We start from the raw sequence: 13464 nt of genomic DNA on the forward strand, positions 1-13464 counted from the left end.
TTTCAACCACGTTGATGTTGTATGTGTAAGTAAACACCTCTTAATTTATTTATTGGTAAACTAAATGTAGTGTACAAGTCAAACAATATTTAAATTCTATATTATCGTGCAACTTGTATATACCTTTGCTTTGCATAGTAACCACCTTAATTTATATTTTGGAGCTAGTAACAATTTATACCTTTTCTCCATATTTGTATTCTAAAATGGCTTTTTGGAAACTGCAAGTAATGAACGGGCCGAGTTTCATTTGTCACATTATTTAAATTTCCTTTTCAATATTTTCCACAATGAATAGATGACCTGTAGAAAGCACGTAATTTTCCCCACTCTCGGATTTTTGGACGGTGTACGTGTCGACAAGCGGCGAACTTCAGGTTCTCAACTATTAATTGAAAACTATTTTAATAGTTTCCGACGCGGAGGCTTGGCGCTAATCGTAGATTATAGCCTGTTCACCTCCGTATCAAGAAACCGATAAATTTATAGCTCCTAGTACAGACCGGCTGCTATTTATAGCCGGACTATCCGTTTAGTGGTTGAAACTCGTTTAGTTAGTAATCTAGTATGAATACTACAGGTGGAGCTACAGGTGGAACGGCTGTGGAGGTGATACTTTGGTTAAGTGTCGAAATTAAAAATATTAGAAACTAGTTGTTAGGGTAACACATACTGGGAGGTTTTGTACTACTATTAAGGTAGGTACAGTTATCAAAATCACCAACGGTTGGTTTAGTAAGTAGTGTATTTTATTTTGGTCCTGGAATTTAATAGGGTTTTGATGATCTGTCCAAGGTAACTGGCTTGCTGCTAAATGTATTTCAATCGTTATGAGACTCTTTGTATTAAAGTCAATACAAAGTCTTTTTGAAAGATTGCGGTCCATATTACGTCATCACACTGCACGTTCTTATGTAAATCAGTAGTTTATTTGATTCTTGATAGATTTTTTAAGCTCAAGGTATCGTGTTAACGTATGTCGGATGCGGGATCTAATACTAACCACCAATGTACCAATTGGTGAAATACAATAGGTTTCAACTCGACAATATGAGATAAACGTTACCGTAGGGGTTCGAGGTACAGCGATTCTATCAGGTTTAGTTTATAGTTATCGTTTCTAACAGTTTTGATATGACTGGAGGAGTTCGAAATAAACGGGTTAGGTTGTGAATTTCTCTAACCCACTTTTGCATTTACTATCTCACCTTTAGTTTAGGGACACAAACAAACATTATTAGGCCCAAAGTGGGGTTTTAGACGGACAAACTTCCTTCCCATTGACAAGCGCTTACAAAGTGTAGAATATTCCATTTTTTTACAACTGAAGAAGGATTCTTCTGATTTAAATGTAAGCACTCCAACCGCTAGGATATCGATCCAACGTTGTATCGACAAGGTAAAATAGAGTTTCTTAAGTCACAACCCTCCACTGCCCAGAGGATACTGCATCCTCAATCAGTTCCTTTATCACTCTCTAAAATAACGAATTACCAATCAGTACCTGGATAAGTGTCTGCGTTGGAAGCGAAGAGCACACACAGGCCTGTCTCGTAGTTGACGGCGTGACAAGAGTCGTTGCTCTGGCAGGCCTCTAGACAGTCTGTCAGCATGAGAGTGCCAGGAACACTGTCCAAGAGGTCGTCAGGGGCGGTGAACACATAGCCGGTGATGAGCTCAAACCCCAACATCTCCGGGTCGCACTCCTCCAGGGACACGCCGCCGCTGGTGATGTCCTGCGTGGAGGCCGCCGCCAGACACAGTAGGATGGCTATCCGGTACATCTGTAGACAATACAGACTATATAGGTGATGAGCTCAAACCCCAACTCTTGGTCGCACTCCTCTAGGGACACGTCGCCGCTGGTGATGTCCTTCGTGGAGGCCGCCGCCTGACACAGTAGGATGGCTATCCGGTACATCTGTAGACAATACATAGTTGATGGAAACTTTACAGCAAAGTTTCGTTACGTTACAGCTAAGTCTTGTATGCCTTAATTTAAGGATCAATTTTGGAACCTGATAAACTACTAGTGCAACAAATCCTTCAGAATGCTACTAATGCAACAACTACATTAGAATGATCATCTCATGATACCTTGAATTGAATTATACTTGACCTAAACTATCTTGAGCGTTCTTAACTGCTGACACTGAACTTTTTTAAATGCAAACGATCTCGAACATGTGATGGGAAAAATATTACGTTCAGTTATATCAAAGATTACATATATATGTAATCTTTGGTTATATCCAACACCGGCAACCTTTCCATTGTGGGTTTGGTCCAATGAAACTGGTTTACATTTTAGTCATACTACTGTACGTACTTGATGCATTTTTTTTTTGAAAAAAAATTAAGTTTATTTCAACACAATATATACACCTGTTTTTCCACATATTCCAGTACAAAACACCTTTTTGATATATTGTTTTATTTTTTACTTATGTGGGTAACTTTTTTTATAAACCCTATCTATGTTTTGTGTTAAGTTTTTCTTTTAACAAAATTAGTGCTAATTCACCTCACAACACTTTAGTTTTCAATTACTGCAGATCCATTTTGCTACAAACCGAGCAACATCGTTGCATTAGTACCTCCCATGACACCTGTAATCAGTTTATAACTGCTACCCCCGCACTGTGTAGGCAGCTGTCAGGCTTGTGTTTTATCACAAGTTGGCTCCGATTACACGCGAATCCCGTGTTTACGGACTAACCTGTGATTATTTGAGTCCGGTAGCCCAGGCCATCATTCATCGGACTTAATGGGCGTCTTTAGGAGGAGAATTGTACCATTTCAAATGTACATTTTTAGAACTGGTTGTTGTGCCAATGTTTGCCTTAACTATTATCGAATAGTTTGCTTGGAGTATTCATATATATATAATTTTTTATTAGATAATATCTATGACGTTGACTAGTGCGCATTTTAAGGAGAAGGTGAGTAAAGGACGAGTCTTGAATTAATGCTAACTTCGGCGATTTGTATCGAGGACCAAAGGCCCAAGGATCAAGGACAATTTGGTTCAAATTTGAAACACCAACGACCTTACTTTACCTTTCAAGTTAAGACTCACAAGACTTTCTGTCACTGCCTATGGTAGGTGTTGGTATTATTATATTGAACATTTAAGGTTGACCACCATTTCGAAAAATAAATCAGTAGTTAAGTCATAATCTAAAACCAATGCCATTGCACGGTAGTTGGTGACTTGGTGTAGTAATACACGTAAACTTTGTTTAAACCTTACTTAATTCACGTAATTAACATGAGAACATCAGCCACTTCCCGAAAAGTAATTAATGTGAACTCAGCCTCTTCATATCATTGCAGAGGAAGGGAGATTCCTTAGTAACTTGTAACCTGGTATCTCAAAACTGTTGAGACTTCGATAGAAATTCACTACTAAATCAAATTCAGTAAGCACATTTGCAAATTCAACTCCACCCGTTGAGTGCAAGTGCAAGACTAGAGTGCAATAAACTCCAGCAGGCTAATTACCCTAGACACAATAGTGTTATCTGCAGTCTGCAGTGCGGACACTTGGTGAGTTCGCCGAAGAGATGGCTGATAGTGCGAGGGCTACACGCTGGCCACCTCATCATTCATTATGCTACTTAGCATGCTGCTGTAGTGTGGGGCCTTCGTCAGTGGTCACGCCTACATACAGTCACACAGTGGTAATGAGTGTCGGCCATATGTGCGGCCGTCTAGGGGTGGAGGTAGGGTGGTGAATCGTTGCAAATATTTACGTTGTATCCTAAGTAAATTTCTTGGTTAGTTGGGGTGTCAGAGAGTAGTTGAAGTATGGCTAGAAGGTAGAGTGGTGTAAAATTGGACAGTGAATCAGTTGTAGCCTGCAACAACACGATGTATGGAGAGTACATGCTAATAGGAATAAGGGGTGGTTTGGGCAAAATAGTGGTTGAGCTGGTTGTGTTGTGAATAGGGAGGTGAAATTCTGCAAAACTATTTAGTTGCAGCCTGAAAAAAACGTGGGATCACATTACCCTAGGTCTAGGGGGATTTGGGAGAGTCAATACCTCAAATCTACGAGGGTAAAAATGGAATTTTCTTGAAGCTTGTTGACGGGTAAAAACTTAAAACGGGAGAAAAAACCTGGTATAAGTCATGACAGGACTATTTGTGTGGACATTTGACGTTGGCTTCGGTGACAAGGTAGCTGAATTGATTTTTTCGTCATTGAAGATTTGACATGTAACTTTTCCAACTACTGGATGCAAGTTTCATAGCGATATGTCTAGGGAAGAGGAGCACTATTTGGCTAAAGTACAAGTTGTATTTTTAGCTATAATGTATGTGTGTATGCTATGTATAAAATGTAACTTAAGTTGTAGCAGAACGATGTACCAGTACAGGAAGTATATTCTGTTACAATGTTCATTAGGTTGTGTGAGCAGTCACACGTCCACATCGCCCGGAGACTCTACACGTATCACGTCTGTATATAACAACCTCACGTAGCCAACCACCAGCCAGATGTCCAGACGTCATACAACGTAATATTAAATAGTTATGGCAAAACGGTCATAAATCCCGTAGGCGGTACCGACAATGGTTCGGGCCAATAAGGAAGTTCCCAGTTAACTAGGAGTTTGCTGTTTTTGTCTCGTCTTTCACCGCGAGCCCTCACGTCAGCACTGAGCGAAGGTTTGCTGAAGCTGGTCACTGCTGAGTTAGTGACGTGCCGCATGGTTGCAACTTTATGGCGATCTTGTGTCTATACCGTTCCATACGGTTAATGGCTTCATTCTATGTGGAATGCACATCAAAACTTCTTTTGGTGTACCGTTACAGTTTGATACAATGTTGAAGAACGTGGTTCGTACTTGGTGACTTTAACGAGTGGAAATAAGGAGGTCGTTTTTCGTATAGGGTTTTCCGTGTATATCTTTAACTTTGTACATAAACAATCGTGTTTTAGCATAATGTTAAGTGGAATGACAATGTTGTTTTAATTTCTGTTTACCAATGGCATTTTGTATGTTTTTTTTTCTAAGGAAACAGTCAACCCCTGGTCTTGTGTTACATGTGACTGTAACCTATACAAAAGAAACTGCAATGACTATGTTCCATACATATAGACATAATCCGCTATAAAACACAATACAACATACACTATAGTTTACAAGCTGTATGTGTCAGAACAAATCAAGTTTACCAGATGGAAAATATTCCCCAACGAATCACTCGGGCATACTGACATTTATGGTGGTCATCAACCCTGAGATATCCTCTATTGAAAGCGACACTATAGTGTATGGGTGTGTAATATGTTAGACCTGGTGTAAGTATGCGATACAGTGATACGGTGTGGCGTGTGTGTGGGGCTATTGCTGTTGGTCAAATGGTCAAAGATGCATAGGTCAGTAAATCCAACACTCATGTTTCACATGCATTCGTCATTCGCCCACGCAGTTTGACCTTGTGGCTTGTTGAATATATGCAAGACAGGTGAAAGCTGAAATGCAACTAACAACTTAGCTGTTCAAGATCTACAGCTAATTGTGATTATAGTCGTTCTGTCATTGCCCAGTAAAGGTATACAGGTCGCACATTTACTGGTTACTGACCACAAAAGTAAATTCAACTGATACGTTATACAGGTTGAAAGGCAATTCAAATGCATCCGCTGTAGTAAATAAAGTGGACTCAAGTGATGGAGCTTTGGACCAACAACTGACTGTCAATTATTGTATGCGTGCTTGTTATGCAATCGTGAAATATTTTCATGTTGATTCATGCAGTAAGCCCTTTTATACAAATCCATAGTTTACTTAAAATCAGATTATCATTACCATTCATTGTAACGACGCATACAATTAAAATTCTTCTCACCCTGACGGTGAAATCTCTGATATTGAATAACCAATGTCAGCCTCAAACGAATGTACGTTTTTTAACAATAAAACTCCTTTTTATTAACTGTTTGAATCGCAGTAATTTGTCAATCACTTGTGCCGAACATTCAAACAATCATGTTGTAATGGTAACAATACATAGTTTAACATCCATATTCACTAGATGTTAATCCATTGTTTTCACCGCAGCCTAAGTGGCAGTTATCACCTCTGAGAATCAGCCGATGGATCGGTCCCAGGTGAGTTGACCGCACGACGGTGTATCGCGTGCCACTGCGGCGCTGCGGTCAGTCGCTACCGTGAGATCTATATCTGCATTTCCGTATGGCAAGTACGGCACTGTACCATGTAGCCCTGTTGTACCCCTTGACCCGACCACCCGGCTACCATTGTCCGACCTAATTATTTAATGGCCGGCGTTATTGGATATTGTCCGCCGCTTGCACGATTCGCCGATCACAGCATCGTACTTTATCAAGTCATTACAAGTGCGTGATGCATTTTTTAATTACCACATTTCAGGGTGAATTGTGATAAATTAGACTGGTTTATTAAGTCTATCAAGTGTGAGAACTCTATTAAGGACATGTTCGAGGCTAATGGGCGCCATCGGAGGTTATTTTAGTTGTAAAAATGCTAAACTATGGAATGTTAAGGTTGATTACCTGCGTAAATTTTACTGAGGCAATCATTGTGCTTGTCTATATATTTTGATTGCGCTACAAAATACTTTGTTTGAAAATGAAACGATCATTTATGAAAGTATTATTCTGTTTAGTAGCTCTTTAAATCTTTATTAGGGTAAGTTTAGTTTAGAACAACCTTTGATTAGGGCGCTTTTAAACGTAGTTACCTTGAAAGAAATATCTTCAACACTTTGATCACTTGGAGATAAAATCATTACATTTTTAACCGTCTCAAATATTACTGAGTGTTCCTTGTTAACTATGGTACACAGATAAATCGTTTTTCACTACAATTTAGAAAATGCACGGTGATTAAATGAAGTATTTTTTAGTCTTTGCAGTCTTTGCACTAAGACGAATCTGCGATTTAAACGTTCAAGTTCTTGCACGCGCATTGTACTAAAAATTGAAGAGAATAGACGATCCTTTAGATATATTTATTGACCAAAAGAAATTAATTCACATCTTCCGCCTACTATTTAAATTATTAGTCCAACGTTTACAATCGCACATCGACCACACAAGACCACAAGGTACATCTCGGCTCATGTTCCGTTAGGGTGGACACATATTTGGAATTAGGTATAATTCAAGACCGTGAGAACAGGTTTGTCCGTTACTATGAGGACGGTTTAGGTAAGACAGGCTGCCTACGCATCTGTTGTTTGCATAATATTGAATAATGCGGTGACTGGGTGACTTCGGCATTGCGGTAGTGCGGGTGACCCGGATACGAAATGCATGTATTCATCCGCATGTCAAATCCGCTACATGTAGCTGTGGATGAAACATAGTCGTTTGAATCAAATGAATATTCTTCATTCTTATTCGCGGTGGTCTCGCTTCATTGGTTGATGGATTAGTTTGTTCAATGGTCATTGCAACTGTGACTGTGGAGTTATTATCATTAAGTTATGAGAGGTTGTGATGCTAACCTCGTGGTTAATGTCAGACTTCGGTGCGAGAGGGGTGGGTTCGATTCCCGACTCCTCCACAAAACATATGGGTTTGGACCACTTGCCATTGACACTCACACGACGTAGAAGTCTACAAGTAGCTGATCTACCAATGCTCGGACATACTATCTCAATGCGCTTGTTAGGACAAGCGTTTGTGTACCTTTGATACTTCATTTGCATATGCCACAGGGGAGCGTTTCTGAAAGTCAAGTTAATTCTTGTTCACAAGTTATGGTTGGAAGGAGAATTAGTGTAGTTTTTGCATTTAATAAATGCTACTGCTACTTTAGGGCGATATATTGCATCTATAGCTTTAACATCCAAACTGTAACGTTAAAATGCTGTTGATTGTCAGCTATGCTATCTGTGTGAAGAGATTGGATATAGTTTTTAGTATATTTAGTTTGCGATAGAAGTTCGTAATCCTTTAAATATTTAGTTTAAGACTTTTTATTTATAGCTAGGAGTTTGAGGTTTATAATAAATGTTACGGGTACACCGCCTTCTCCGCCGTGGCGAAACCCCGAAACATTACAGTTGAAACGCCCTAGCGTTTTATGAGTGTGCGTTGTGTTTTTGCTGCCTATCATAAAAACGCATCAAGTTAATTTTTATGTTAATTGATGTTGATGTTATACACCCTTAATTGACGTTTTTCGCTTAGTTTAGTATAAAATAACCACAAAAAACAGAGGTTTACTCTGATCTTTTGTTAACAGAACTTGTTTGTAATCACCCAAAGAAGCATTGGAGCTGCCACAAATGTGTTAGCATCTGGGGTGGGATGCGCTGCTGCAATGAGGTTAACAATCGTGAGAAGCCGCCTTGAGATTGTATCGACTCCGTTCCATATAACAGTAATTGTGCCTAGACATGAACAGTGAACAGGAACACTGGATCTGTGCTCTACCGGCCATCAACTCTCGTAGAGATGAAGCAATAAAATAGTAGGATTCAGGATTATGAATTGATGACAAACTGAAGGGTAAAAAGAGGAGGCTCTACAGAAAAAGAACTACTGGCGATCACTCAAAATTACTATCTTTCAAATTTCAGCCATAACCCCAGAGCAAGACCAATAACTGAGATCACGTCAAATAGTTCTTGGTGTTACCGAACCCCAAAATTTCTCTCATCGACCGACTGGGAGGGATAGTCATGGTCAATGTGGACCTTCAACTAGATGTTCTGGGTAAAATATTTCCTTAATGTCTCTTTTCAGGGCAATGTTGGAAGGAAACGTGTATTCCAATAGCATCTGTCCCTACTCAATTTGAGGATTTGTTCTGGACAGAATCCGATCGTGTGTGACTGAATTACTGTTAACCAAAGTAAATCATTGGATGGACATCTTCTCCTCTTTCTCCAAACTAGACCAATTTAGAACAATTGCATAGTGATAAAACATGTATCACGCTTTTCCTATGTTTTTGTCGTTCAGAGATACCTAACCTTTACAACTGTTGCCATTCTTCTCCGGTTTTATTTGCTCACAGCTCCTGGCTGGTTTATGGCTTTTGTATTAAGATAGTTTTACGGTATTCAATATGCTTCTTTTGCGTTCCCTCCATCCGCCGCATCATATGGTTTACTGCATGACAGTCATTAAACTTAGGAAAGTGTCAGTGTAAAACGTTTATTGTTACTTCGTGACGAAGCTAAGATACGCTTCTATTTTTATAGTGTGGCGAGTAAATGGCAAACCATAATCTGAAAAAGTCGTATAATGGTTTTACAGTAGTGGTTCTGCCGAGATTGGGGTCTACGTAAAACTTAAATAAGAAACTTTATGTCTTTAAGCTGTATCGTGACCACCAAGGTATTTGACACCCCACGACCCACCGGAAAGAGTAGAATGTTGGACAGTTACAGTCCTTTTACACCGTCCAAGAAATGCACACCGACCACGCTGCTCTGGTCGTGTCACTGGAACAGTTACCGTCTGACTTTATTGCCCTTCTCGCCGTGATCTACCGAAGTCAGGCAAACCTGAGGATCGTGTGGGTGTATGCGCCCGCTGAAAACGGTACCGGCCATTTCCATATTCCCGCGATTATTTGACCACTCACGATAGAGACGTTTAAGGAAGTGTTTTGCAATTAGTGGTTCGTTAGTGGGCCAGTGGTGTGTGGTGCTAATCGTGGAGGTTATGGTAGCGGGGGGCGTGCCCCATTACGGTCTGTAGGGTCAGGATTTGCCCCCGGACTTGGCGATCTCCACGCAATCGGGTTAACCCGGGGTCGTTACCATCTGTGACTCCGGTGAACTGGAAACATATGCTGCAGTTCGTGATTTGCGAGGAGCAGTTACTTTACAAATATTATCTGATTGACTCCTTTCTAATATCTGGTAGATCGATTTGGATTAGCAATCAATTATCAATCAATTAAGTCATTATGCTTTATTTGTATAACTATTATTACTGAGAAGGATTTTCATTTGAGACTCATAAGGAGTGACCACGTATAACAAATTGTAGTTACATCAAAGCTCAATTTATCTAGAAATATCATTACTTATGAGTTCCTGTATTTCAAGACGTACTGGATACACATTTCATTATCCCTTGCATTATCCAAGACAAAATGCAAAAATTTTTAGAACGGTGGTAAAAAAAGTTTAATTACTTTTCGGTACGTGGAATTTGATCAGGCTTAGGTAACATTATTATTGTTTAGGTAACAAAATTACATCCGTCTACCAAAGGGGAGTTTCGTCCTACTTTCATTTGCTGACCCAAGAGGCCAAACGGTCTTCGCGTTTGGAGAGCGGGCAACGAAGAATCGAACGACCTGGATCGTCGCGACAATGCAATGCAAATCTGAAATAGTGATTTTGTGAGGAATGCGTGAGGTCGGGGGTCACAGTGTCCTCAGTCTCCAGGCTTGAGACTTCCCACGCAATTAGCCAGATCCCGTTACTGCCAACCCGTGTCCACCTCTGGCCGCTGATCGCAAACAGGATACGCTGGACTGGACATGTGGACATTCTGCTGTACGAATGAGACACACTCACTACACTGGTGACATTGACGAGGTGAAGACGAAAATTGGTTGTAATTTGGTACGACGATGGATAAAGTATGTGTGTTCACTGGTAACAATACTAAATGGTATGTTTACATAAGTATAAATATTTTGGTTTCTTGTAGTTTCAATGAATGAATAGCCTACAGAAGAACGAAAGATTGCAAATAGAAGATGATATTTTAATGAACATGCATATTAGCAAGTCAATATTAGTGGGGTAGACAACCAAAAAATCTGACGCAGCGATATTTTCCTATTTAATTTCTCTAGGCCTATATTTTGACAGGTGAAAGAAAGGAAAATATGAAAAAGAAAGTGCTTTCGGTATCACTCTATTATACCCAAAGCCTTCGTCACTCGATCGTGTAAGCTGCAATGACTAACTGAATTCCTCATCTGTTGTGATGGATTTACGCGTAAAGTTACAACGCGAGTGAGTGCCAAACTTTCAATGTTTGGTATAATATTATTATTTTACATACAACTGCCATTTACACAATAATGTAAAAAAAAATCGGAAATTTAGTTTCCTCTGTTATAATTGAAAATTATTATTTCCATTAAGATATGTGACACATATGGTCTATGTATGATTACTCATTAGAACCCAGCTAAACAGTTTACTACCCTGTGGGTTCATTCCCATCGCTGAAGCTCTACAAATACTCAGCTACACTCTAGTGTTATTCGCCGTACCATTACGCACGGCGCCGTAAGTCGCTGTTCAAACACGCGCAACACAAAAGACAGTAAATGCAAATTCCCCGACAAAGGCCATTATTGTTCGGCGAGATTCTCAGTATCATAAATGCCGCAAATAAGACTCAATGTGCAACGCCATTACACACGTGGATTTACGACGTCATTCAGAATTCAATTACAAGCGTCATGAGCATTGATGACGTCAGGTATTTTAACTACCGAGAAACCGAAGAGAATCGTTGTGATACGGTGTGTAGTGTGTGATGGTTCGAAGGTAAAATTGTTTCGCGTATGCTTATTGTTAAACTATATTTTAGATAGTACCATCGACTATAGTTGTATTAAAAGATAGTATTTATGAGTCACATTTTAAGATTGAATTTTTCAAAGAGCATCCACCTTAAACAGTTTTCTGTAATTTTAATAAAGAGCCCTACATAAAATCATACTTCTACAAACAATATGTTTTCATATCTCAAGTAATACATGTGGGGCGTTTAACGTTATCCACGGTAAAGTGAAATTAAGGTCTATATAAACATTTATAAATGTTTAATTGAACTAGATGTTTCGTTTAACCACAGTTTTCTTTATATTGATAGCTGAGAAGGATAATAATCATTTAAGATGTTTTATCTGGCAGCACCATAGAAAACTTCCAAGACACAATGTTTTCTAAATATTATTATCTACCTGTTATATTTCACCAGTAGGAGAACACATAATAACGGTAGCCAAGTTTTCGATTGCCTCCGAGATGAAGAGTTGATAGCAGATGAGATGAGTAGATAGTGTAGTAACGGTACGCGTGGTGAGTGATGGAGACTTTAACGACTACTAGAACTGATTCCGTCTGAAGCACGCACAAACTGCCTACAATCTCTGTACTGTCGTTGGATCAGTCTATGTGTACACACAGTAGAAACTTGCATGAGCATTCAACTATTGCTATCAACGTGTACCTGTATGTATTTGCAAAGTTCGCAATCGATCCAACATTTGAAAATTCCTTGATAATTTTTGGTCTATTTTTCGACTAAAATGGACATCTAGTTTCGGGTTTTAAGATATAAGTTTAAAATTTACTTCAAACTCATGGCTCGCAAACTAAATGAAATTTACATGTGGTATGTGGGGGGGGAGGGCGTCCTAAACAACTGATAGCATGCTATTACTTGACCAGGTGTGTCTTTTAGAACCGTTCTGTGTGTGCAAATATGGTATTAACCAATAACGCACCACACATTTTTGTCTAGCCCCCTCATTGTGCTGTGCATGACGACGGTCCAGCCAGTATTTAACTCGTCGTGGTAGTTTGAGCGTTCGCTGGCCGATTTACGGTTTCCGCGATACTTCTGGTCGGATTCTTCGCCGACTTTTTGCCGCTCGCCTCGTACGTGTGGAACGGCTCGGCCTCTGTCCCCTTTTACACGTTTTGCTTTTTTAAATACGTACGTTTAATGCTCTCGTGAAAGCGTCATAACTTTTACGCGTTTTTCGTTGCATCCTTGTTATGGAAAAATAATACCCTACTTGTCGACACTTTCTTCAATTATTCCCGCTTCTAATAATTGGGGTGACTTGTTTTTACACTTCATATCATATTATTACACTTCAAAAACATATCTGGAACTCGCGTAAGTTGTTTATTGTGTTGAGAAATATTTTTTGACAATTTTCCTACCAATGTCAGGATAGATTCTGATGCCTACAATAACAGGGTGCGTATTTTTAATAAGGGTGTTGGATGTTTTATGTGATAGCTTTGTTACTGACACAGTTACAGTTTAAAATAAATTGAAATAATAATAAGTGGTACTTGGATGTTTCAAGTGAGTATTCGTTTGACGAATGACCTCGTTTGAACTTTTGACTTCCGAAACGTGTCGTAGTGGCGATTTTATGTACAGAAGCGTTCCGCAATGTACTCAGTCAAGATCTGTTGAGCACCGCAGGTCATGGATGTCAATATTGACTTGGCGCGGACCACAGAGTAAACATTTTGAAGAGCGGCGGTCTTGCAGACCAGAAAGTAAATAGATTGTGGAGTCACTGATCTCCCTGACCGAAAAGTAAATACTCCTGTCGCAGCAAATCTGCAGACTAAGCGAATTCCAATGGTCTGATTATATCTTAACTAGAATGTTTCCTTAAATTTGTCACAGTTGTCCCATATTTAAATCAAATTAGTTTAAATGATTAC

General features: G+C 39.5%; 2 protein-coding genes across 2 annotated transcripts in view; one reads left to right on the forward strand and one right to left on the reverse strand.

Moving 5' to 3' along the window:
• LOC128988768 (autophagy-related protein 16-1-like) overlaps positions 1 to 13464 on the forward strand; it is a 204403-nt gene that overhangs the window by 85035 nt on the left and 105904 nt on the right. The gene's annotated exons all lie outside the window — the stretch shown is intronic.
• The window catches only part of LOC128988767 (uncharacterized), an 86251-nt gene that overhangs the window by 39861 nt on the left and 32926 nt on the right, over positions 1 to 13464 (reverse strand). The window contains exon 3 of the mRNA XM_054410385.1: positions 1505 to 1784. Coding sequence (XP_054266360.1) covers positions 1505 to 1784 — 280 coding nt within the window. The remainder of the gene's footprint in view (positions 1 to 1504; positions 1785 to 13464) is intronic.

The sequence above is a fragment of the Macrosteles quadrilineatus genome, unplaced genomic scaffold, assembly GCF_028750875.1.
Source record: "Macrosteles quadrilineatus isolate MER2022 unplaced genomic scaffold, UCM_ALF_1.0 Scaffold_3__2_contigs__length_128488019, whole genome shotgun sequence".
Classification (NCBI taxonomy): Eukaryota; Metazoa; Arthropoda; class Insecta; order Hemiptera; family Cicadellidae; genus Macrosteles; species Macrosteles quadrilineatus.